The sequence below is a fragment of the Vulpes lagopus genome, chromosome 6, assembly GCF_018345385.1.
Source record: "Vulpes lagopus strain Blue_001 chromosome 6, ASM1834538v1, whole genome shotgun sequence".
Lineage (NCBI taxonomy): Eukaryota > Metazoa > Chordata > Mammalia > Carnivora > Canidae > Vulpes > Vulpes lagopus.
The window spans coordinates 38,778,111-38,805,641 of NC_054829.1; the positions used below are offsets into that span (position 1 = coordinate 38,778,111).

Below are 27,531 nucleotides of genomic sequence, written 5' to 3' on the forward strand. Positions count from 1 at the left end.
TTAAAAATCATTTGCCAAAAAATTGTCAAAATGTCTTTTGAAAAAACTAAAACCTGAACTAGGAAGGATTTAGGCCCTATTTCTCAAGCATTAGCATCACCTAGAATAGGTTTTAAAAATCCTCCCACTAAGCCTGCAGGACCAGTTCTGAGTCTCTATGGGTGGGGCATGTTTTTAGACCTCTCTCCAGTGGGATCCAATGTGCAGCCAAATCTTGCAAACCAACAGTTTTAGACAAATACATAACAATGTAATTAAATTTATCAACTGACCCAAATTAATCAAAATATTTGACCTTTAAATGACCTATCTAGCACTTGTTAGCAAAATAATTACCATGCACTGTAGCAGTGAGAGTCTGTAATGCCTTACAAGTCAAAACTGAACAAAGCTGAACTGGGACAAGGGTGATTTATTTTTTTAATGACCATATTTTAGCATATTATTTAGTAACATTAGCAACCACAGTTGCTATGAATTGTTCTGGTCTTGTTCTTAAAGCAAATTAATAATGCAGATATCTAAGTATTCCTGAAATCTTTGCATTTGAGGAATTTTAATAATTGCATGATTTTTCCTTTTGCATACATATTTCTCTGCTAGGAGATCAGAGAAGATAATTGTTAAAATGGCTCCAAATGTAGAGGGACAGATGGTGTTGGTAATCAGATATATGGCTCTCTACAGTCCCTTCCCACAACCAAGTCTCCGATTACACAATTGTCCAGTTGAGGATCCTTTGGGAAATTTAGAATTTTAATGCACACTAATAACCATCCAAACTTGAGTGAGATACATAGCATTTTTATGTTTTTATTCCTACAGAAAAGAAGAAACACATTCCTATCAAAAAAGTCCATCCCCCAGTGGGTGAATGTAAAAAAACTAACAAAATAACTTCAAGGCTATAACTGCTGTGAATTCAAAAGGCACAAACAAAACTACAGAACAAGTGAGTACACTTTCTTCATATTTTGCAATGATCTATGGATGTCCTGTTTAACAAAATTGCATAATCCCCACCCAATAGCAGAATCAGTAAATAACCTTCTAAATACAAATGGATATACATGGTTGGATAAATGTTAAAAAAAATAAAAAATAAAAATAAAAAAACCTTATTTTGCTTCCACGGTTCCACCTGAATCTCTTAAAGGCTTTAGAGCATAAAATACACAGTACACCTATCAATAACCACAGGAAAAGTATACGTTCTATATATTCTGTATTCTGTTAAGGCATCAATTGTAAGATGCATCCTAATTCAGAGACATCACAATGTGAAAAATTTTAGGATCAGTAAAATATTATTGCACCGTGTATATATCCTTCAAAAAGGAGACCAAAAAGGAAGGGAATGTGTGAATCCATGTATTTATATTCACTTGGGAAAGAAATATTCCTCTTTTTAGTCTGAATTATTTCCACAATTAAATGTCAGAACATCTGAGATTTTTTTTTGTAGTTAAGCATTTTATTGTTTTTCTTAACAGAAACCATAATCAGAAGAGGTCTTCAACCAAACTACCTATACACAGAAAACCTGTTATATAAATTATACTCTATTTTTATAATCAAAATACTGTACTGGTAAAAATAAATAACAAACAACATACTTCCTTTTCATGTTTGCTACCAGACCCACAGGTATGTTTGTCCTTCTTATTCATTATACTTGAAAAACAAATTGAAACACAAGAGGCATGCAAAATTAGACCGATGCTAAGGATTTCAGATTATACTCGTCTAGGTATAGAGGAACATGATTTTGTTCTAAAGGATAACTAAATTGTTGCAGGTAGCAAGTACTTCCTAACATGCTTGTAGTGTCCTGGTGTGCTAAAGTGTGTAAGTGTATTATACTACGTCATAGACTACAAAATGCTGTAGTATTTTCCAAGTCTATCCAGAAAGTCTGTTAAGTCAAAAACGGAAAACAATCTTCCATACACAACAGAAGAGTATTAATGCATTTTATGTTTTTTTACTAAGAACACTTTTTAGGTTTTTTGGCATTTTACATTCAGTGTCCATTGGCTCCTTCAGAGAGTATCCGTGAAGGCTCAGTAAATTTCGCAGTGAACAAGTAAAAAAGAGCTGGAGTGGGTACCAAAGCCAAAAGCGGCAAATCTTGCTCGAGTTTATCCACTCTGGAAATGGATATTATTCCATAGGCATGAAGTAACCAGTGGCTGAAGAGAACAATAAGTCTTTTCTTTCTCACCAGAAGATCATAGCAGTTCTGTATAATTTTTTAAAGGAAGAAAACAAACACACATTATCAGGCTGAATAAGCTACATAATTTGTTGCACTGTAATTTAAATGTATTATTTGTTGGGAAATTGGCAGAATAGGAAGATCCTGAGCTCACCTCGTCTATGGATACACACTGAGATAACAGACACATCAGTGCAACTCTGAAAATGATTCAAAGACTGGCAGCAGACCTTCCACAGTTAATTGTAGAGAGGAGGCCACATCAAAAAGGGTAAGAAGAGTGGGACATGGTTAGGAACAAAGCCCTGGGAGAGCCTAACCACACACAGGAGGGACACCAAAAGAAGCCAAAGGATCAGAACCCCTACCAGCAACCCTAGGCCCAGGGGGCCAGCACTAGGAGAATGAGTACCCGTAACAGCAGGCTTTGAAAACCGTGGGCCTTACTTTAAGTATTTTTACCATCAGTGGCACTTAGCTCCAGGAGAGCTGGGAGGTAACAAACTCAGTAGTCCCTGCCATTAAAGAGCCAGCATCTGCATCATTTGCCATCAGGGAAATACAAATCAAAACCACAATGAGATACCACCTCACACCAGTGAGAATGGGGAACATTAACAAGGCAGGAAACCACAAATGTTGGAGAGGATGCGGAGAAAAGGGAACCCTCTTACACTGTTGGTGGGAATGTGAACTGGTGCAGCCACTCTGGAAAACTGTGTGGAGGTTCCTCAAAGAGTTAAAAATAGACCTGCCCTACGACCCAGCAATTGCACTGTTGGGGTTTTACCCCAAAGATTCAGATGCAATGAAACGCTGGGACACCTGCACCCCGATGTTTCTAGCAGCAATGTCCACAATAGCCAAACTGTGGAAGGAGCCTCGGTGTCCATCGAAAGATGAATGGATAAAGAAGATGTGGTTTATGTATACAATGGAATATTACTCAGCCATTAGAAACGACAAATACCCACCATTTGCTTCAACATGGATGGAACTGGAAGGTATTATGCTGAGTGCAGTAAGTCAATCGGAGAAGGACAAGCATTGTATGTTCTCATTCATTTGGGGAATATAAATAATAGTGAAAGGGAATATAAGGGAAGGGAGAAGAAATGTGTGGGAAATATCAGAAAGGGAGACAGAACATAAAGACTCCTAACTCTGGGAAACGAACTAGGGGTGATGGAAAGGGTGAGGGTGAATGGGTGACGGGCACTGAGGGGGGCACTTGACGGAATGAGCACTGGGTGTTATTCTGTATGTTGGTAAATTGAACACCAATAAAAAATAAATTTATTATTAAAAAATAAAATAAAGAGCCAGCATATAATAGGTAAGTGATGAACCACTAAATTCTACTCCTGAAAATAATATTACACTATAGGTTAACTAACTAGAATTTAAATAAAGAGCCAGCATAACAACCCAGCAGAGATACAGCACAGAAATACCAGTTTGAAAGTCACCAGATGTATATGTGAAGGAGATTTACTAATCTCATAATGTGCAAGGGAGGGGCAGGGATCTTTAGGAAACTCTCCAAGACTAAAAGAGCTGGCACAACCGTTTCTCCCCACTCCCCTACTTCCAGGACCAGAAGAACATGTTCCACCTCACTTGCTAGCACCATGCCCAACCCACGTTCTCTTGCGGATTCACTCAGCAGATGTCCCTCCAAAATGGCTCCTGCCCCAACACACTGCAAACAACCCCAGGAGAGATGGCACCACTCCAAAGTGGCTCTTGCCCCAGAAAGACAATCACATACGCCAGTGTGTCTGCAATCCCAACAGCCAAACCTTATAACTGAAAGTGCAGAAAAAGAATCCCACTACTCACTGCCACTGTAGTTGCAACAGCTTGGGGACCAGAATATGCTAGCCCCACCAAAAAGCAAAAACCTCTTAGGGAACAGGGAAAGGAGAGTAGTGCCCTGGAGACTGTTATAACTGCAGCCGCAACAGAATAGGGGCAGGAGTCTGGTCTGACTGCCGATCTGCCCAACTACAGGCCTTCAGTGGCCCCAGACTGGCAGCTTCACAGAACAGGGACCAAATCCTGCCTGGTGTGCCCTGAGCAGATGAAGTAGGCCATTGCAGCTGACTGGACTGAAGGCCAACACAGTATAGCCACTACAGCAGGGTCCATGTATCCCACATAGGAAACATCCACGAAGCACCTGATTCTGGGGGAACGGAGGACGTTGCACCACAGCACCTTTTCCTCAAAAGGCCACTACCTTCAAGATCAGGAGATGTAGCTGACTTTTCTAACAGAGACAAGGAGACAGAAGAATAAGTCCCAAATGAAAGAACAGGATAAAACCACAGCAAAAGAGCCATATGAAACACAGATAAGCAACATGCCTGATAAAGTAATGGTCATAAATAAGCAGAGGATCTCAGTGAAACCTTCAATATATAAAATAGAACCAGTCAGAGAGGAGGAACTCAATAACTGAAATGAAAATTACACGAGAGAAAAATCAATAAAGGATCAGTGATCTGGAAGACTGATGTAATAGAAAGCAGCCAAGCTGAACAGCAAACAAAAAAATATAATAAAAAATGAAAATAGGGTAAGGGAACTCAGTGACACCATCAAGTATAATAATATTCACATTATAGGGATCCCAGAAGGAGGAGAGAGAAAAGGGGCAGAAAATTTATTTGAAGAAATGAAAGCTGAAACTTCCCCAATCTAAGGAAGAAAACAGACTTCCAGATGCAAGAGCACTGACAGCACCTAATAAAATTAATCCACGGCACATAAAAATTAAAATGGCAAAGTAGTGATAGAGATTTTATAAGCAGCAAGAGAAAAGAAAGCAATTATGCATAAAGGAAACCTCAGAAACCTACCAGGTGATTTTTCAGCAAAAACCCTGCAGGCCTAAAGGAAGTGGCATGATATATTCAAAATGCTTAAAGAAAAAAAAAACCTATAAAAGAATAGTCTGTTGTATTCAGAATTGAAGGAGAAATAAAGGGTTTCCGTGACAAAGTTAAAGGAGTTCATAACCACTAAACCAGCCTTACAACATTAAAGAGAATTCTTTGGGGAAAAAACTCTGTAATAAAGATTATGAAAGGAAAAAATGTCACAATATAAACATATAACAAAAGATTAATCACATATAAAACCAGTATAGAGATTAAAGCACAAAAGCGGTAAAATCAATATCTATAAAAATCTGTTAAGGGACTCAAAAAAGGAGGTAAAGTATGACATCATATACATAAAACATGGTTGGGGGGTAAAAATTTAGTGCTTTTAAGATGGGTTCAAACTAAAGTGACCCATAACTTAATATAGACTGCTATACATGTTAGAAGTTATAAATGAATATGGTAACCACAAATCAAAACCTATAATACATACATAAATAGAAAGGAATCCAAGTGTAATGCTAAAGCCATTAAACCACAAGGGAAGAGAAGGAGCAGAGAACTACAAAAACAATAGTAAAACAAGTTAACAGAATAGCAATAAGTACATACCTATCAATAATTACTCTGAGTATAAATGGACTAAACGCTACAAAGGACATAGGGTGCTGAGTGGATAAAGGAAAAAAAAAAAAAACCTCTAAGTGCTGCTTTAGACTTCCTTTAGACCTAGATATACATGCAAGATTGAAAGTGAAGGAACTGAAAAACATCATGCAAATAGAAGTTAAAAGAAAGCTGGGTTAGCAATACTTAAATTATTTGACAGAATAGACTTTAAAACAAAGATAGTAGGTACCAAGGGACAAAAAGGATATTACCGAATTAAAAAGGGAACAATCCAAAAAGAGGATAGAACAATTATAAATACCTATGCACCCAAAAAGAGGGTACCTAAATACATAAAGCAACTATTAACAGACAGGAAGAGACTGACAGTAATACAATAATAGTTGGGGACTTATATACTCCACTTACATCAGTGTATACATTATCCAGGTTAATCAACAAGAAACAATGGCTGTGAATGACATATCAGACCAAATGGACCTAAAAGATATATTGAGAACATTCCATCCAAAAACAGGATTACATATTCTTTTTAAGTGTACATGGGATCCTCTCCAGAACGGATCACATGTTAGGGCACAAAACAAGTCTCAACAAACTATATCATGCCTTTTTTCCAACCACAATGGTATGAAACTAGAAATTACAAAAAGTCTAGAAAGAACATAAATATATGTAGGCTAAATAATATGTTTTACTAAATGATTAATGGGTCAACCAAGACATCAAAGGAAATAAGGAAATAAAAAAAATACATGAAACAGATGAAAACCACAACGGTCCAGTATCTTTGGGATGCAGCAAAAGCTGTCCTAAGAGGGAAGATTATAGCAATAGAGACCTACCTCAAAAAACAAACCCCTCAAACAACTTAGCCTTACCCTTAAAGGAGTTAGAAAAAGAACAAAAGCCCAAAGCCAGTAGAAAGAACAAAATAATAAAGATGAGAGAAGTAAATAGAGATAAAAAAAAAAAAAAAAAAAAAAAACAGATCAGGAGCTGGCTCTTTGAAGATAAACAACATTGATAAAGCTTTAGCTAGACTCATCAAGAAAAAAGAGGTTGCAAATAAATAAAACTAGAAAAGGAGGAGAAATAACGGATACCACAGAAATAGGACTTTAAAAAATTATGAAAAACTATATGGTAATAAATTGGACAACCTTAAAGAAATGGATACATTCCTAGAAGCATATAGCCTCTCCAAAGTGAATCAGGAAGAACACTTGTAACAAAATAAAGTCCAAGACCAGATGGCATCAAAGGTGAATTATACCAAACATTTAAAGAATTGAGCTTGGCGGTTTAGCGCCGCCTTCAGCCCAGGGCCTGATCCTGGAGACCGGGGACTGAGTCCCACGTCGGGCTCCCTGCATGGAGCCTGCTTCTCCCTCTGCTTGTGTCTCTGCCCCTCTCTCTCAATCTGTGTCTCTCATGAATAAAAAGTAAAATCTTTTAAAATAAATAAATAAAATAAAGAATATCCATTCTTTTCAAACTATTCAAACAAAAAAAAATGGAAAAGGAAGAAAAGTCTCCAAATTTATTTTGTGAGGTCAGCATCACCCTGATACCAAAACCAGATCGACACCACAAAAAAAGAAAACTATAGACCAATATCTCTGATGAACACAGATGTAAAATTCCCAACAAAATATTGGTAAACCAAATGGAACAATACACTAAAAAAATTATTCTCCACAATCAAGTGGGTTTTATTCTAGGTTGTAATGGTGAATCAATCAAAATGATAAATCACACTGATGAGAGAAAAGAAAAAAAAAACCATAGCACCATCTCAACAGATGCACAAAAGGCACCTGACAAAGCACATCCATCTGTGATAAAATCTCTCAACAAAGTAGATCTAGAAGGAAGGTACGTCAACATAGTAAGGGCCGCATATGAAAACCCTACATCTAACATCTTACTAAATGGTGAAAAACCAAAAGCTTTTCCTCTCAGATCAGGAACAAGACAAGGAGGTCCACTCTTACCACTTTTATTCAACAGAGTATTAGAAGTTCTAGCCACAGCAATGAAAAACAAAAAACAAAAAAAAAGGAAAGACATCCGAATTGGTAAGGAAGAAGTAAAACTTCTACTATTTGCAGATAACATGATACTATATATAGAAAACCCTAGACTCCACCAAAAAACTACTAAAACCGATAAATGAATTCAATGAAGTTGCAGGATACAAAATTAATGAACAGAAATCTGTTGAATTTCTATACACTAGTAACAAAGTAGCAGAATGAGAAAGATTTTTAAAATCCCACTTACATTGTACAAAAATAATAAAACCTCTAGGAATAAACTTAAGGAAGTAAAAGACCTGTACTCTGAAAATAATAAAACACTGATGAAAGAAACTGTAGGTGACACAAATGGAAATTCCATGATTTAATGCAATCCCTATCAAAATAGCAACATTTTTTTATAGAACTAGAACAAATAATCAGTATTTTCTTTGGAATCACAAAAAAACCCCTAAAGAGCCAAAGCAATACTGAGGAAGAAAAACGAAGCTGGATTTAATGACAATCCCAGATTTCAAGATACTCTATAAAAGCTGTAATAATCAAAACAGTATGGTACTAGCACAGAAAGAGACACATGAATCAATGGAACAGAATAGAAAGCGCTGACATAAACCCAAGCATATATAGTAAATTAATCTAGGACAAGGGAGGCAAGAGTAAATAAAACGAGGAAAGAGAGTCTCTTCAATAAATAGTGCTGTGAAAATTGCACACCTACATGTGAAAGAACAAAATTGGACCATTTTCTTACCCCAGACACAAAAACAAACTCAAAATGGACTAAGACCTAAATGTGATACCAGAAACCATAAAATTCCTAGAACAAAATAGGCAGTAATTGGACATTGGCTAGATCTGTCTCCTCAGGCAAGGGAAACAGAAGCAAAAACAAAGTACTGAGACTACACCAAAATAAAAAGCTGTTACGTAGTGAAGGAAACCACCAACAAAAAAGGCAAACTAAAGAAGCAGAGAAGATATCTGCAAGTGATACATCTGATAAGACGCTAATATGGGTATGTATCCTATAACTTCTACAACTCAACACGCAAGAAACAATCTGATTAAAAATGGGCAGAGGACCTGGACAATTGTCCCAAAGACATAGAGATGCCCAAGAAACACAGGAAAAGATGGTCAACATCACTAATCACAAGGGAAATGCAAATCAAAAGCACAATGAGATGTCATCTTATGTCTGTCAGAGTGGCTAAAATCAAGAACACAAGAAACACATGTTGCCAAAGATGTGGGAAAAAATGACCCTCGTGCACTGGGAATGCCAAATGGTGCAGCCATAATGGAAAACAGCATGGAGGTTCCTCAAAAAAATTAATCTGAAAAGATAAATGCACTCCCATGTTTACTGAAGTATTATTTACATAGCCAAGATATGGAAGGAACCCAAGTGTCCATGGACAGATGAATGGATAAAGGTGTGGTACATACATATAAACAATGGAATACTACTTAGCCATAAAAAAAGATGAGATCTTGCCATTTGCAACAACATGGATGGACCTAGAGGTACAATGCTAAGTGAAGTCAGTCAGAGAAAGATAAATACCATATGATTTCACCCATGTGGAATTTAAGAGACAAGGGATAAAATGGGACAAAAACAACATCAACAAAAAAAAAAAAAGAAAAAAAAGACTGAAATACAGAGAACTGGTGGTTACCAGAGGGGAGGTGAAATAAAGGGGATTAGGGAATTAAGAGGACACATATCATGATGAGCACTGAATAATGTATAGAATTGTTGAATGATTATATTGTACACCTAAAGCTAATATAACACTCTAGGTTAATACTTCAATGAAAATAAAATGTACTGTTTCCACGCAATAACCTCAGCATCACACCATGTTTGACCTAAAAAGGACCTAAGAAATCACTCATTACATTTTACAGATGAGGAAACTGAGGCTTTCAACAACCATATAGGCACTCAGCGGCAGCACCAAAACAGGAGGCCATGTCTCTAAATTCTAGTCCACAACACCATTCAACCTTGGAAACACTATAGTTTCTTCTGAGATATGAACTAGAAGGGAACTCTACATGATGGGCCTCCTTCCTGCCCTGATCCACTGCAGCTGAGTCTTATAGGTGGGAAGTAGGAGGTACATAAACTCAACTTCCTTAGTTTCTAGTATCCTTGGGGTCTGCTGCCTGGATAATTAGAAGGGAGCAGAAATGACATTTCCTTTTAATTTTTAAACAGCTCTGTGATATGTAGAAATAGGAGACTTCTTTTTTTTTTTTTTTTTTTTTTTTATTTATGATAGTCACAGAGAGAGAGAGGCAGAGACACAGGCAGAGGGACAAGCAGGCTCCATGCACTGGGAGCCCGATGTGGGATTCGATCCCGGGTCTCCAGGATCGCGCCCTGGGCCAAAGACAGGCGCCAAACCGCTGCGCCACCCAGGGATCCCAGGAGACTTCAAGTTATTACAAAAGTAGTATCTAAAGGTGCTAACAGGGAATCCCTGGGTGGCTCAGCAGTTTAGCGCCTGCCTTCAGCCCAGGGTGTGGTTCTGGAGTCCCGGGGTCGAGTCCCACATCGGGCTCCCTGTGTGGAGCCTGCTTCTCCCTCTGCCTGTATCTCTGCCTCTCTCTCTGCCTCTCATGAATGAATAAATAAAATCTTTTTTAAAAAAAATTAAAATAAAGGCGCTAATAAACACACTAAAATGTAATTTGCAGGAGGTTACTAACTCTCTCTTATTAAATGACTCATCAACTCACCAGAACTAAATTTCCTGATTCAGGTCCCTATTCTGATTCTTTATAGAGTGCTAATTGAATTACACGAACATTTCATATGGAAGAGATTCCTGGAGCAAAGATCTAAGTTTCAGGCTAATTTAACTATCCATAGTAGTTATAGGTAATAAAAATTCAAGAACTTCATTTTATTGAAATATCCAATCATTCCCTCCCTCAAGTTTTTCCTTAGAATGGACAAAGGTGACAAAATGAATCTGCTTATCTTCTTTGAACATATTGTATTGTTAACTAAAGATTACACAGGAGAAATGGAGATAGTACACAAATGAAAAGATCTGAATCACCACAAAAACATTCTGCTTGGTTCCTCTACTACTATTCTACCTGAAAGTCATTCCCTTTCACTCTTTCACTAATGCAATAGAAAAAGGAGCAACAGCAATGACTCCAAAATAGGTGACAACTTCCTTCTTTGGGCTGAACTTTTTTATGAAAGAATGAGAAAGCACACATCTTATCAACTGCAGTATGCAGCTGAAGACTGTGCCTAGATTAGCAAGCAACATTTTTATTCCTTTCAAGTTAAAGGTATAACTCAGAGTTCTTTCTAACAGTGGCCTTCAATAAAATACTAAGCTGGACAAAATGGAGATCTTGAAACAGGAACAGTATCAAAACTAGTATGACTATAATATTATTTCCAAGTCACCGAAATATTAGAATGCAAAAGTAAACATCCATAATCAAGAAAATAAAATTGGGAACAAAATATAGAAGGCCATAAAATGTATTTAACTACTGATGACTGTCAGTGTTGCCATTGTAAAATAAAGTGTAAAATTAGTTCTATATACCATAAAGCGGTTCATGTTTCCTTCAAAGTAGTAACGTTCAACATTTCAATAATTAAACATTTTCTATGTGAGTAAATTATGTAAAAAGATTGTTTTTTTCTCCAACATACTAGATACTTAAGTACTTAAGCCTGCTACTGCACTAATTTCCCTAGCAAATACAACATTTTATAAACTTAACTAACATGCTAAAAGCTACTGAGTGCCATCAATTAGCTAAGGATTACTAAAACAATCAGTTGTACCATATCATATCATAGGTAGATTCTCCTATTCAATTGCTAAATTTATTAAAAACACACACCTTTAACAAAGGAAAAAAGATTTCCTACCTCTATTTCAGAAGCCGACATGTACACAGCCAGAGTAACCAAAGATAATACTAATATAATGTATGGGAAGGCATAATCTGAAAAATAAATCGGTATTATATTGAAAATTAAATTTTCTGAATAAACCATCAAAATAATTCAGACAGTTTTTAAAATTCTCTCAATAGTTGAAAACTTTCTCAACCAGTCCTATGTGAGACTTAAGCCCTAATGCCCTAAGGCAGGGGTCAGGAAACTTTCTGTAAAGGACCAGATAGTAAATATTTTTGGCTTTGCGGGCCATACAGTCTGTCTCAATAACCCAAGTCCCCATTGCAGTGGGAAACAGCCAGACAATACACAAATGAATGGGTGTGGCTATGTTCCAATAAAACTCTAGGAGCAATAAATTCCAAATTTCATATAATTTTCACACATTAAGAATTACTACTCTCTCTCAGAGCGCCCTCTCTCCATTTTTTTTTTTTTAACCAAAATAAAAAGATAATGGTCAACTCAGACTCTGTAAGAAACCCACACTTCAGATAAAAATAGCCCTTTTGATAAGGGCAACACAACTCAGTGTGGGAATAAGAAAAGTGCAGAGGAATGTTGAAACTATCCTGGATAAGATCCCCTTACTTTTTTCTACTGTTTAAAAAGTGTAAAACTATCCTTGGCCCAGTTTTGAAGACCCCTACCTTAAGGCATCCATTGAATGTAACGATTAGTTTCTGTCTATGCATCTACAATACTAGTATGTACCAAACTTGGGAGGATTGAGAAAGTAATTATGCAAATAATTTTGTTTTGTGGTCCAAATGGGGGATGTTGGTTGAAAAAAGCTATATGGTTTTAATTACTCTTTAGAAAAGCTGCTATAGGGATCCCTGGGTGGCGCAGCGGTTTGGCGCCTGCCTTTGGCCCAGGGCGCGATCCTGGAGACCCGGGATCGAATCCCACATCGGGCTCCCGGTGCATGGAGCCTGCTTCTCCCTCTGCCTGTGTCTCTGCCTCTCTCTCTCTGTGACTATCATAAATAAATAAAAATTAAAAAAAAAAAAAAGGAAGAAAAGCTGCTGTATCAGTAACCTCAAGGGATAAATGGATCATTCTTCTAGATATTTTGGTATGCCTGGGTGGCTCAGTGGTTGAGCATCTGCCTTCAGCTCAGCGTGTGATCCCGGAGTACTGGGATCGAGTCCCACATCAGGCTCCCTGCATGGAGCCTGCTTCTCCCTCTGCCTGTGTCTCTGCCTCTCTGTATCTCTCATGAATAAATAAATAAAATCTTTAAAAAGAAAATTCTAGATTTTTCTACTTCAAGCAAAATTTTTTCTTATAAAATACTTTCTTTTAAAATGTTTTCAATTTATAGCACACTAAAGCAAACAAACACATTCAGAATAAAATCTTGAATTACTTTTCATATAATTATTTTAAAACAACTTCAATTTATGAAACCACTAATCATTCTACATTGCAGTGGAACCCATTTGGAACAATTTCAAATGTTAATTCAGAATGTAGAAACTCTAACTTATCTATACAGGCTCAATTCCAACTTACTAAGTAAATAACTAAATGCCTTGTTTGACGTTTAAAACCTTTTATTTCATAGACTGTAATTAGGTCCTAAACCAACCACACACACACACACACACATAAAAATGCTATTTAATTTATAAATAATGTTGCTAATGCTACAAATCTAAGACTGAGTAGTAAAAAGCCATCTAAGTTAAAAAGAGAAAGAAGTTTCTAAAAAGGCCCAAACTTGTGGGGAGTAGAGGGTGGTCTTGGGTTCATGGAAGCACTTAGGTCTTGCACTCAGGCATGGCTGTTACAAGGTTTTAAAATTTGAGATTTTGAGCAACTAGGCCTAGGGGATAAAGCCTGAGAATCTGCATGTTCATTCCCCTAGTGGTTCAGATGCAGATCACACTTAAAAACTGGTTTCCAAATTCCAAGCAGGTAGAACTTGTCACAGACCTCTTCCTAATAACTTCTCATCAACCTATTTTATTTGCTTTTTTAAATATTTGCTTCTGTTGCTCTATTCAGTAGTTACTAAGTCAGAAAGCTACTCTATTCTCCTATTCCCTCACCCCTATGTTTAGTCAGTTACCTAGTTAACTGATCTTCAAAATACTCTCCATTCCCAGTGCTTCTCTGCTTTAGGCCAGTCAGACTTGGCTAGCTGCAATAACCTCTTAACTGATCCCCCAGGTCCTCTTCCCCTGCCAATCCATCTTCTACACTGCTATGAATTTTCTTTCTAAAATGCATGCCAGTCTTCTGCCTAAAATCCTTAAAGGGTGGGTCTCTATTCCCTAGAACAAGAATAGCAACCTCACATACCCACAGAGGCCAGCCAGGCAGGTAAATAATAGAAGTGGACCAAATCTAAGACAACAGGAAATGATAGGAGCTAGAAGGAGATATACATTTTCAAGTATTATGCAGGCCAACTGAAACAATACATCTGTAAACTAGAATATAAGGGATAACAGACTTCTGACTAGTCTCCAATTTCTTCTTCCCTTGGCCTCACCTTCACAGTGCCATCCTCCTCTAGAGCCAAATTCATTACCAAGCTACAAAATAATGCCAGTCTTGCCTAGCCCCTTTAGACCAGAAGACTTGCCCTCTGTACCTTGGTAGGCTCCACGTAGATGGCATCTAACATCCCTGCAATATTCAATGTCACATATTCAAATAAGTACTATACTACATCGTCTCAGCTACTCATAGCTTTCCTACTAGTATGTCAGCCTTTAACACCAACTTTTTCCTATTCTTCTTTTGAGTCATATTCAGTCTAAATAGTTGAATAAATGAATGGCTACATTGAAATAAAGAATATACTGAGGATTCTTTTACTGTATCTAAATGGCTTTAATAAAGGCACTCAAAAATTGAGGACATAACTTAATAATAAATTTTAGTACATATCATCAACAGTAACTTCCATATATTACATGCAAAAACAAGTTCTTGCTTTTTAATTCATACTCAGGTTTTTTAAATATTCCTACTTCGTTTATAAGCTTCAGATACAAAGTATTCTCTAAATAGAAATCAGCTTTGACTAACTTGAGACTATTCCATCCCAAGAAGCACATTTTTTATTGTTTTTATAAGACTGATTATGTTTTAGCAAAAATAATTTCAAGGATTAAAAAAACAATTTAAAGAAAAGATTCAAAGGTATAGAGAATATACTGTTTATCACATATACAAATATATTTCATTGACTTGACCCATCAAACTTACATAAAAGGCCTCCACCAACTGCCTGAAGCACAGTTAAAATTGGGAAGAAGTAAAGTGCAGCATAAATACTTTTAAATCGATCAGACTTTCCTAACCCACAGGCAATCTTCTTTACCAGAAGGGGTCGGAGTAGCATCATCAATACCAAGCAGAATGCATAATAGATAAATACAATAGTGTACCTGTAAAATAAGTCAAGGAATCGTAACATTGAAATTATGTTTTAAAATATCTATTACTGATCAATTTAAAATCATAGATGCTAAAAAAGGTTTAAAACGTATATTAAGTCAACCTACTAACTCAAAGTTTTAGTAATGTAAACATTTTTTAAAGTAAGTTTCTAATAATAGAAATTTGCACGCTGTTCCATGTCTCATCTAAGTTCCCCTCAAAACTACAATTATCAGTAAAGTATCCCGGTATTTTTCAGTCTGTAAGGAACAAGGCTATATATCAATGGAGAAAATAATCAGTGTAATAGTGTTCCAAAGGCTCCTGGTAATTTTGTGCCATTACTTTCTGTTGACACAAAAAAGAAAAAAATTTCTGTAACTTTTGGTAGTCCTGCAGCTTTTTTTCTTTTTAAGTTTTGTTTTTTTGTTTGTTTGTTTTTAGTAATTTCTATGCCCAACCTGGGGCTTGAACTCACAACCCCAAGATCTCAATCCTGAGATCTTCCAACTAAGCCAGCCAGGCATTCTGGGTAGTCCTGCTGCTTTCTGAAAAGTTTAGGCACAGTCTAGCCATCTAGTTACAATTAAATGGCTATGTAAAGTAAATAATATGTATAAAACCAATATTAATTTGTATGATTAATAAAGCAGACAGGCCACTGCACAGTGACTGTTGGTAAAGCTACTGAGAAAAAAAAATATCTACTTAATTCAAATTCTGATCAATGAAGTTGTATGAGGATGTGGCTGTATGGCCACAGAATGAGGGTCGAGGGCACCTATTTGCCATCTGTTCTTAGAATTTGCTGACTCTCCTACTATATGCTTTATAGATAGTATAAAAAACACTATCTATGTGACCAGCAATAAATAAGTCTGATTTTGTCTTAAATAAGATGGTTATATATAATATCTGATTTCCTTATTCAGTTCTTTAAATAGAACGAGGTTAAGTTGGCAGTCCCTTGGATAATATACAAGATGAGAAAAATTGAAACTCTGAAACCAAATGAGAACACTTTACTGGTCTTTTATATACAGTATTATATGTAAATTATATGTATATATAGAGAGAGACAGCATATATACAGGAAATAAGTAATTTACAGGGCTTAATAGTAGGCAGGTGGAAAGATGCTCATATCTCTGTATCTGGAACTTTTTACATTGCAGGTGTTTTTCCCACTTAGTACTCTTAAGAACCTGCAGAAAAAGGACTATTTTCTTGCTACAACTATGGGAAACTCTCATATTACACCTTTACCAAGAAAAACATCAAAATGAACATGAAGAGAAATTCTAAAAATAAAGTAGTCTGGCACATTACATAGAGTCTTATGGATTTAATATTTTTAAAACAAAACATTCTCATGAAAATTATAAACATTTGCTTTGGAAAAAAGCAAAAACAAAAAAACATTAACTCTAATAATAATGCCAGCTACTATCTTGTATGTAAGGCACTGCACATGGTGTCTGATATGTGCAGACTTATTTAATCCTCAAAATCACCTTATGAGGTACCATTATTTCCATTTTTTACCAATGGGAAAACAGAGGTTACAAGCTCTTAACATGATCACATCACCACAGTGGCTCCGGATTCAAACTCAAGCCTGTTTTTAGCTCCAAAGCCCACACTCTTTCATCTATGTCAGATATTGCTTCTCTGTTGCATATCATAAAGGTTTTCCTTAAAACTCTCTTTTAAAGAAAACAGATATTGCTTATTTTAGAAATGCTTATACATACTTCAACACCAACACAAAAGTACTTTCACTTGTATTATACTAAGATGCATTTCTATTCTCTTCCCTAAAGAGAAGAAAATCATTTCTATCTCCCCCAGTGCCTAGAAGCCATTTTCAATAATCTGTTGAAATGAATAAATTTATAATTATAATTTTTTAAATGATCTTCAGTCTATATAAATACTTACAGTGGGTAGACAGCTTCATGAGTACAGTGCACTGTGGTAACGTAGTCGGGACTTGGATTGTAAAGCATCGTATACCAATCAGAAAGCATTAGTACTCGACATGAACGGATATACAGAACACCAACTGGATCACTCACAAGTAAGGTGATAATAGCTGCCATACTGCATTCAAATAATGCAGTGATGTGCTGGAAAAGTGCACTGGAACTAGTAAAACAAAAGTAGCACAATTACCAGAAAATTTTCACTATTTAGATGGCTTTAAGAAAACCTGTATGTTCCAAATACAGATTCTAAAAGGAATGTTTAACTGATAAATCCTGAAACTAAAATATCTTCTAAATAGGTCAGAAAAGTCAAACATGAAAACCACTTGAGAAGAGTTTAACCCTCCATCCTAAAAAAGGGATTCTCATCCCAGATAACACTGTGCCAGTATTTTCTAAATGTAAAGAGCAGAAATTAAAATGTTCCTTTATTGGGATCCCTGGGTGGCGCAGCGGTTTGGCGCCTGCCTTTGGCCCAGGGCGCGATCCTGGAGACCCGGGATCGAATCCCACGTCGGGCTCCCGGTGCATGGAGCCTGCTTCTCCCTCTGCCTGTGTCTCTGCCTCTTTCTCTCTTTCTCTGTGTGATTATCATAAATAAATAAAAATTAAAAAAAAATAAAGACTCTGCATCTTTAAAAAAATAAATAAAATAAAATGTTCCTTTATCTCAAGTGACTTGCCAAACTGTTTAGAATGTCTTAGTTACCTATGCATCATTATCTTAAATATAAAAAGCACAGAAAAAACTATATTAATACAGATTAGTTATCAAGTATAATAATAAAAATTATAAGTTCATCATCTAACTCAATAACTAGAACATTAGCAACCTGTATTTACCTCTGTTCCTTCCTCATTCCCTAATCCTGGCTCTTCCCCAAGAGGTAACCATTATATTAAATTCTCTTTATCACTTTTTCTGAAGTTTTTATTCCAATTAGATTATGCTTCAAAATAATCTAATGTCTAGTTTTGCTTATTTTTAAAAATTTATTTGAGAGAGAGAGAGAAAGAGCACACGTGAGCAGAGGAGCAAAGAGAATCTTAAGCACACTCCCCACTGAGCATGGAGCCTGACTTGGGGCTTGATCTCACCACCCTGAGATCATGACCTAAGCTAAAATCAAGAGTTGGATGCTTAAGTGACAGAGCCTCCCAGGCACCCCAAATTTTGCTTATTTTTAAACACTATAAAGTGATACACATCTTTTTTCCATTCAAAATTACATTTCCAAGATTTATCTATGGTATTGTTTATACCTAAAGTTGTCATTTTCACTGCTGTATAATATTCTGTGTGCCCATTCCATTGTTTATCCATTTTTGGTGTTTTGCAGTTTAATTATAATGTGAGTAGGTATGAATTTCTTCTTCTTTATTCTGCTTGGAATGTGTTTTGCTTCCCCAGAAGCGATTCTGCAAATCTATTTTTCACCATTTCTGTAAAATCCAAATATATCTTTAAATGTTGTTTCTCCTTCATTTTCTCTATTTTTTCTGAAGACTCTTATTAAAAACTATGCAGAAATTTAATAAAACTTTTCATTCTTACACAAGACTCTTTCAGTTAACTCTAGCTCAGTTTCTCTGGAAGCCAAAAAGGGTAAAATGTCAACTTTACTGCCAGGCAACACTACTTAGGATACGAACAATTCCTTGATTGGCCAACTGTATCTGGACTGAGGAGAACTTTCAATAAGCAATAAATATCTGATGGGGACACCATGGTCTGGTTTGAGTTCAGCAATTCTTATAACTGGCATGTCCCTTGCAGGACTCTGGCAGCTATACTTATGTGGAAAGGTTACAGAAACACTGGCTCCTTCAGGGCAGAAGACCTTAAGCTTGGACTCCCACACCCACTCAAGTGTGCATTTTATCTTCCTGCAGCTGAGTTCAACTGCTTCAAAAGTTGATGCTGCCTTGTAGGCAAGCTGTGTTCCTTCTAGGTAAACTAGTGCCTGTTATGACCTATGGTAGTCTCTAGATAATGTTTAATTGAACCTAACTTGATTCCCAGCAGGTATTACAGACACATATTAGTTTCTTATCCTATGCTTCATTTCTCTTAATGTATTTCCTGTTTTCTACCTCCTTTTCTCTCAGCATTGCATTATTTCTTCAGATACATGTATCTCCTAATGCACTAATTCTGCCTTCAACTGTTTAATCTGCTGACCTACCATTTTAAAAATTTCATTTCTAGAAGTTCTTTTTGTTTTTTTAAACCAATCTGTTTGTTCATTCCCAACAATTTCTTGTTGACTCTTGGAGATCTTTGGGACTACATCCTTCATTTCTTTAAGCACTATACAAGCAGCAGTTTTATGGTGTATAGCTGAAAGTCCATTCTCTGCAGTCCTTCGGAAGCATAACTATATTGTCTACCCACTCTCATAGTGATTTTATTTGGTTATCATGGAGTATAAAGTCATTAATAAATACTGATGAGTAAGAGTTTTATGGGCCTAAACTGAGAATGGAGAAGCTGCAAAGAGGATCTGCTACCCACTACCATCTTGGGCTTCAGCCTCTTGAGAGTCCAGGCTTCACACTGGCTCCCTCAGATTCAGTACCTGCTGCTGGCAGCAATTAACTGCAGGCAACAGTCCATTCCTGCTGTCTGCTCTGTCACTCGGCCCACAGCTTAGGGTGGGTTGGTTTGTTTTCTAAAAAAAAGAGAATTCTTGGAGATATCCCATCTCCAGTGAGACCAGCAATGTCTTAAGTAGTATTATCTTTTCCAAACTTCAGTTATTTCTTGCAGGAGGGTCACTTGCAACTCCTAATTAGCCCATATTATTGGAAGAACTCCTGCATGATTTCACACAGTTGGAAACAGTGAATATGTAAAGAAACATTTACAATTTCAGATAATATAATCTAGTATTTTGCTTCCTTATAGGATTCTTATTTTTCGAAGCAATATCCCAACCTCCTCATTTCTTGCTATTACTTTTATAACCTTACTAGTCTCTTCTCATCATGCCCCCTTTCAGTCTGTCTACAGCCAACCACATAATCTTTACAAAACAAAATCAGATCCTAAATCTCCCCTTATTAGACTATTCAATGAGTCCCACCTGTCTTTCAGGAAAAATACTCTTTACCAGCATTATTTTCTATATCTCCTGCCCATGCTACCTTCCTTTTCTCCCCAAGGCTCCACACATGTGGGCATGCTTCACTTACCTATCTGGCAAGCCGTGTATCCTTTAAGAACAGCTCTGGAGCTATCCCCAGGTCTAATGAATATTTCCTAAGATTCCTGTAGCCCCAAATCTCTTTATATCCTGGTCTCATTAGTCCTTATTTCTCATAGGACACTCAGCTCTCATTTATTGAATATACTGTGTGCTTTTTGGCCTTCATTACTTTTACACATCTTTTTCCTGCTCTTTCTTCAATTCCTATCAAAATCTACTCACTCTTCAAGTCTAGCCTTAAGTCAGTTTTTTCTTCTGTGACACCACCCTATTTTGAGGAGGCAAAATTAATTTCTTTCCTCTTCATGCCAGTCTTAAAATGCTCCAAAAACCTCTATTACGGAACCTCATAAATATTGTGATGGCTTGTCATCTCAACCACTGGACTGTGAGCATCCACATTTCAGGCATCTCTGAAATCTTGCAACCCAGTACAGCATCTGGCACATTGCAAACATCTTTAATGATTGCTGAATGAATACATCTTAAAAGTTATGAATTACATAAGAACAAATCACATAAGAAGCACAGCTTCTCACTACACTGCATAAAATTACGAAATTTTGATTATCTTTGCCTTGATCTTAAAAAAAAAAAACAAATTTAATACTCAACTCTGGGGAAAGCAAAAGTACCAGAAAGGAAAGTTCTGCTGAGAGTCTGGCCCATGCATTCTCAATGGGTAACTTCACTCCTAAGAGGGAAAGAATTGGCTCTTGGGAATAAAATAATCTTATATTTGTTATACATATATATAATATATATATAATATATATATATAGCATGCACACAAATATATATAGCACATAGATGCATATACAACATAAACAGATAAACATTTATGACATTAAAATTTCATTGGGGTAGGTGGAATTAGGAAAAAAAGAGTATCTAAAAAGTCTCCTTATTTAAGGAAGTGACAGTGAATAAAAGGTTGAGAAACTCTGGTCTAGCCTGATGTGACAAGTAGGCCTCTACTTCCTTGGTTACAAGGGCAACATCTCAGGAAAATGCAAATGATGGCTCTTATGTACCTGGCTGCCAATTTCCTAGGCAAAGCATACCTAAATTATGCAAACTCCTTCTTTTTAAACCCACTTGCTTTTCCTGCCTGAGCACTAATCATTCCTCAGCTCTACCCTCAAACCAAACCCCAGGCTTTGCTCCAAGACTCTCCCTCAAAACATACCTGATGTTTTAATTCAAGTGCATTTTGTAAGTTACATCTCTATACCCCCATCTCTTCCCTGCTTATGGCTGATAAGTTCCAACCAACTAGTTGAGCAGTTATTCCACTTTAGCTTTCAATTTCTCGCATCTCCTTTCTTGCCTCCACCTCTCATCGTTCTAAACAGAAATTAAAAGATGAGAGCTACTTTTTAAAAAACCTATTCACGGTTCAATTTGAAAAAGAACAAATGCTTTTCCAAGATAAATAATCAGCCTGGATTTATTAGGTGGGATCCAGAAAACTACTAATTCTATTTCCATTGGCCTATCCTTTCCACTACCATCCACACTACTGGAGTCGAGCCATCCCTACTTCTTGGAAAGTCTTCTAATATGCTTCACCTCTAATCTACCGTCTACAGAAGTCATTTTCCTAAAATATACAGCCAGTGATGCTACTTCTCTAAACAAAAAACCTTCACCAATAAATCATTCACTCAGCAAATACTAAATGAGCACCTGTTATGTGCCAGCTGCTGTGCTGGTTTCTGGAGATTCCATGGAAAACAGAGATGGACACTGCCCTCACAGACTCCTAATCGGGAGATGGGAGGTAATAAACTTAACCATAAACTGTACTGAATGCTAAATGCAAAACAAAACCAATAAAATGAAGAATGCTATTAAAAAAAGAAAAAATAAGGGGGGCAGACCTACTGTAGATTGGGTCAATAAAGTCTTCTATGGGTATAATTTAAACTGAAATCTGAAGGAAAAAAAAAGCAGCTAGGTAAAAAGTTGTAGTCAGAAGGAGAAGAGAGCATCTGAGGCAGAGAAGAGGTGGTGAAAGGGAAAGGACCTAAAGCAGAAAGATACTGAGAAGATACTAATTTAGCTCCTCAATCCCAGTATAAACTTTTTCACTTCCTTGAACCTTCACATTCTGGAGGCACCTGAGTGGCTCAGTCTTTTAGGCCACTGACTCTTGGTTTTGGCTCACATCATGATCTCAGGGATGATGCCCTGCCATCAAGCTCCACACTCAGTGCGGAGTCGGCTTGTATCTCTCCCTCTGCTCGCACGCGCAAGCACACTATCTTTCTTAAATAAACAAACATACTTTCACATTCTGGTCTCAATCTACTTTTCCCACTCTCCTGTTTATTACCCTTCTCTGATGAGCCATCCATACTGACCAACCCAGACTACTTCCAATCCCACCTTCGATACAGCAACACATTTCATACCTCCATGCCACTGTTCCTGCTATTTCCTCTGCCTAAAATTTTTTTTTTTTAAGATTTTATTTATTTATTCATGAGAGACTCAGAGAGAAAGAGAGGCAGAGACACAGGCAGAGGGAGAAGCAGGCTCCATGCAGGGAGCTCGACGTGGGACTCGATACCAGGTCTCCAGAATCACACCTCAGGCTGCAGGCGGCGCTAAGCCGCCACTGGGGCCGCCCCTAAAATGTTCTTTTGAAGTCTTTCACATCCCACCAGGCACAATTTATCTCTTATATTCTTTGTGATTCCAGAGTATTTTCTTCATAATGCCCTTTTTTTTTTATTCATAGAGGCACACATAGAGAGAGAGAGGCAGAGACACAGGCAGAGGGAGAAGCAGGCACCATGCAGAGAGCCTCACGTGGGACTCAATCCAGGGTCTCCAGGATCACGCCCTAAGCTGCAGGCGGCGCTAAACCACTGCGCCACCGGGGCTGCCCCTTCATAATGCTTTTTTTAAAGATTTATTTTAGAGAGAGAGAATCTCGTAACAGACTCCCCACTGAGCACAGACCTACATGCAGGGCTGGCCCCCATGACCCTGAGATCATGACCTGAGACAAAACTAAGAGTCAGATGCCTAGCCCACTGAGCCACCCAGGTGCCCCTCATAAAGCTTTTATATACTTTTTATTTATACACTTTAAAAACTGATTTATAATTAGTTGTACATACACTTGTCTTCTCTATAAGATTATGACTATAAACCACATCAGTTATTTGTTTACCTCCTCCCCTGATCTTCTAAACATAAAACACAGAGCTCAATAAATGCATGTTGACTTAATGTTTAGTATCAGTTTTCATAATTAGGTTGCAGCTAAATCATTTTAACTTCATTATACATTACTAGTATTAAATCAAATCACAAAGAATTTGTTCTACAATATACAGTTTGTAATCATAATCAATTCTTTGTAGAAAACCCATAAAGACTGCAATTGAGAAATGAAAATTCCTTCAGATCATTTATTTTTTTTTTTAATATTTTATTTATTTATTCATAGAGACAGAGAGGCAGAGACACAGGCAGAGGGAGAAGCAGGCTCCATGCACAGAGCCTGACATGGGACTCGATCCAGGGTCTCCAGGATCACGCCCTGGGCTACAGGCGGCACTAAACCGCTGCGCCACCGGGGCTACCCACCCTTCAGATCATTTAGAGTAAAACAAGGGACACTTCCCTTTATAATTACTGAGGCATGCCTTATCATTTAAGTTCTCTTGCCACTGTCAGAAGTAATCAGAATATAAAGCAAAAACAGTTCACCGCAAAATTATTTAATAAGATCTTCTAAATTATCCTTATTCTAACATCAGTCCATCCAGATACATTCACAGAAAGTGCTAACCTCTTTTTCCCCGAGTACCATTCAATGAAGAACCAATGTAAAACAAGAGGAAGCATAGCCATAAATCCAAGATACAGCCAATCATAAAGTTCTGGAGACTCTGTGCAAGGCTGACAATATTTCTGTGCATTTGTTCTCTGTCCTCTCGGACATACCTACAATATAAAAACAGTATTTTATGTACAGATATTATTTTAGAATATTAATATCCCAGAGTCATTCTATAAAGACATTTCATTTCAGTATAAACACACACATATATATATATGCATCTTGTAGAAATAAAAAAGTGCACATGTAAAAGAAATCTACATTGTATTTGGTGCATCTGTATAACACTCTTATAAAAAATTCCTTTTGCTAAGTTATTAAAATAGTTGACTAACATTAAATCATAAACTTAGTAATGCTATTTAAAAATAATTGCAGAGAAAAGTTCTGGAGTTTTAATGTTAACTTACTGCCCAAGACTCTGCACTATAGCCTTAATAAGTAATTAAAAATTACTATAAAATTATAAAATGTTTTTAAAAATACTTAACTGTGACTATTAAGATGTATTATAGACAATCAATATGACAAGAATTTTATTAATGCCTCATTTTTATAAATTAATGAGGACATTGAAGAAAAAAGATATTTTACACTTGAAAATACTTCAAAAGCAAAGAGAATTTAGCAATGAAATAACATTCAAATGTTAAAATTAAGACTTACCCCACATTCTCCATATATTTCAGTTGAGCCATTTTTAAATAATAGGGTCTTCCCACAGTAAAGTCCAAGGCATGCTGGTTGAATATCGACAGCTTTTTAAAAACAAATGCCAGTAAAGTAACATCTTTTGTGATTATAAAAAATAATATATTAACAGCTGAAGAACTTGGCATAAGTATCTCATCACAGTTCAATTAGAAGTGAAACATATTAGACAAAAGTCTTTAAAGATGCAACTATTTTTAAACTTAAATTTCTCCTTTTACACTGTGACACTGCAACCTCGTGGTTAACGCTATTCCTAATGATTAAGACCCCTCAACCAGCAGAGTGGCATCTACCCCCAGAATTCAAAGCTTAACCTGTTAGGTCTCCAATGGCTCCAGCAGCTGGTCCCCCTCGATTAGATAGTCTAGACTTTCGCATTTTCATTTTTTATTTAGAAAACTAATAGAGGATCACCACCTCTGATTTTGCCCAGTCAGAACATTAAGTGTGCACACAAACACAGACACAAACACAGAATACCACCTTTGTTCATAATAGAACACATTTTAATACCAGAAAAGCAGAAAAGATATAATTTCAAAATAGGAGGTAAATGTATTTAAGGTAAATAAATTCACCTTTACAAAAAGCTTACTCTACCGTCCTACATTTTATCATTTTTGTTGAGGACAGGTGAAAATTTCATCAAGGCTGTCCCTGGGCCTCTGACCAATATCTGGGAACAACTACCTGAGAATCAACCCCCTGCTCTCAAGGCTTGTACAAAATATAAAGTTCTTCTTTACAAAAAAAAATAAGAGCCTAGAGAAGTTATTAAAGGAGTTCTTTTTTTTCATCAGAGACATCTGATTTCCTTCCTTCATTCAATAAATGTGCATCATTAAATATCAGATTCCATGGCTAGGGATTTCTAAAGATCCACAGAGCAACAAACAAAAGTCTCTGCCCTCAAAGAACCTACAGCCTAAAGGAGAATAAATCCAAAACAACTGTGGTCAAATGTGAATTAATTTAGAAAATTATGCATTTTATGACTATTGTGGGGGCCAAGGGCCGGCTCTCAAAACGTCCCACTTTGGCATACTGATCATTTTAAGTAAAAGTTACTTAAGAAACAAGAGGGGCAAGGACACTCAGCCCTCCTTTGTCCCCCTGAAAGCAGAGAACAAATCTCCCATGTGAAAAATATCCTCCCTATACTAAGACATAAAAAAGACATCCTTATTACCAGTGTTAATGACTTTAAAGTCAAAAAAGCTGCAGAAAAAAGCCCTGTTACTTTTTCACTAAGCTATTACCTTATTCCAAACACCTGTTTTCCTTTTCTTGTAAATTCCTCACAATTTAATTGCCTCTTTGTCAACAATGCATTATAGAATTGCCTGCCTTGGTCAGTTCTTTAGGTCTCAAAACCATACTTGGGCCTTCATGCACACATAATAAAACTTGGCAGGTTTTTTTTTTTTTCTTCCTGTTAATCTGTCTCATGTAAATTTAATTTTTCAGTCCAGCTGGAAGACCCTGCGAGTAGAGAGGAACTTTTCTTTCGTTTCACTATTCTTGAATAATTTCCCAAATTCTTCATGAATTCACACTAGAGACCGCTTGGTCCACAAAGCCCTTCCTCCTTTCAAACTCAAGTAGGCTTTTGATTTCTTTCTCCTTGTGCGGCTGAGAAACAACAGAAATAGCACCGACTACAAGGTCTCAGGTTTAACATTTTCACTTTTACCAAATTTCTGACTTCTTACCCATGGGCTTCTTTACCTTAATTGGCACTTAATTTTTAATCAATTGTAATCACCTGTGTCCTAAACCACTAACAGACAAGAATGAATTTTCAGAGTTTTTGAGAAGACAGAAGCTGAACAATTGGAGGCTTCTTCCACATGGATTTTGCATTTAGTGGATGTTGAATAGATACATCTGAATGTGAATAATCTAACGTTCTTAAAGCCCAAGGGCTGAAAACCACCATGGTAAACTAAAAACAACAGCTCATCACAGACCAAACGGCTCGGCACAGGCCACTCGCCGTGTCCGTTCAATTTCCCCTCCCATTTCCGTTTATCGGAGGGGGGTTAAAATTTTAAGAACCCCCCCCCCCTTTTTTTTTTTTTTTTTTTTTTTTTTTTTTTTTGCAACGGTCTTGTCCCTTGGTGAAGGGCCTTTAAACTTAAGGTCTGATGCTGCAGCGGGCAAGAGTCCTGCAGGCAAGTAGCTTCCGCTTCCTTTCCCGTTTGTTGGCACTTACGCCCGCGCTTCAAATTCTCAAGTCAACCCTCACCAACGCTAAACCAAGAGACCAAAACAGAGGGGCTGAAGCGACCTCCCGAACAGCACCGGCCTGGCCTTGGTCCCGGCACGCAGCCCGAGAGCCGCCGGGACCGCCCCGACCCCGGGGGACGTCCGGGGCCCGCCGCCACCCGAGGCCGCCCGCGGGGCAGAGCCCAAGTCGCCAGCGCGGGGACTGAGACGGACGCTTCCCGGGACCTCAGCGGCCACACTCACCCATGGGCCGCTCGCAGGTCTCCCCGAAGGAGCTCCGGGACCAGCCGCGCCGGCAGCAGCGCCGGACATCCGGGCCACGGCCGCCTCGGCGGCTCCGCCTCCCGGTAACCCAGGCGACCACCCGAAGCCCCGCCCCCGCGCTTCCGCGTGGCTGCCC

General features: G+C 37.4%; 2 protein-coding genes across 4 annotated transcripts in view; one reads left to right on the forward strand and one right to left on the reverse strand.

Annotated features, from left to right (window-relative positions):
* CCDC175 (coiled-coil domain containing 175) overlaps nucleotides 1-971 on the forward strand; it is a 67,723-nt gene extending 66,752 nt beyond the window's left edge. The window contains exon 19 of the mRNA XM_041757798.1: nucleotides 826-971. Within this exon, the coding sequence (XP_041613732.1) occupies nucleotides 826-911 (86 nt within the window). The 3' untranslated portion in view covers nucleotides 912-971. The remainder of the gene's footprint in view (nucleotides 1-825) is intronic.
* Nucleotides 789-27,528, reverse strand: LOC121493178 (JNK1/MAPK8 associated membrane protein). Of its 3 annotated transcripts, none has more exons than XM_041758885.1 (7): nucleotides 27,375-27,507; nucleotides 24,855-24,946; nucleotides 24,138-24,292; nucleotides 17,074-17,280; nucleotides 14,959-15,140; nucleotides 11,704-11,780; nucleotides 789-2,242 (listed from the first exon to the last, which is right to left on the reverse strand). In XM_041758885.1, exons 1-7 carry the CDS (start codon nucleotides 27,376-27,378, stop codon nucleotides 2,024-2,026), a joined length of 936 nt encoding a protein of 311 aa, XP_041614819.1. In that variant the 5' UTR covers nucleotides 27,379-27,507; the 3' UTR covers nucleotides 789-2,023. The 3 variants fall into 3 exon arrangements, with proteins under 3 accessions (XP_041614819.1, XP_041614820.1, XP_041614821.1); XM_041758886.1 differs by having other exon boundaries at nucleotides 24,855-24,928; nucleotides 27,375-27,460; XM_041758887.1 differs by lacking the exon at nucleotides 11,704-11,780 and having other exon boundaries at nucleotides 2,217-2,242; nucleotides 27,375-27,528.
* Between the last annotated feature and the right edge of the window lie 3 nt (nucleotides 27,529-27,531).

Bases quoted from the DNA above. Each gene is read 5' to 3' on its own strand.
- LOC121493178 (XM_041758885.1), bottom strand. The intron at 15,141-17,073 runs GTAAGTATTTAT...CTTATTTTACAG, and splicing joins CATGAAGCTGTCTACCCACT to GTACACTATTGTATTTATCT. The intron at 11,781-14,958 runs GTAAGTTTGATG...TTTATTTTTCAG, and splicing joins AGTTGGTGGAGGCCTTTTAT to ATTATGCCTTCCCATACATT.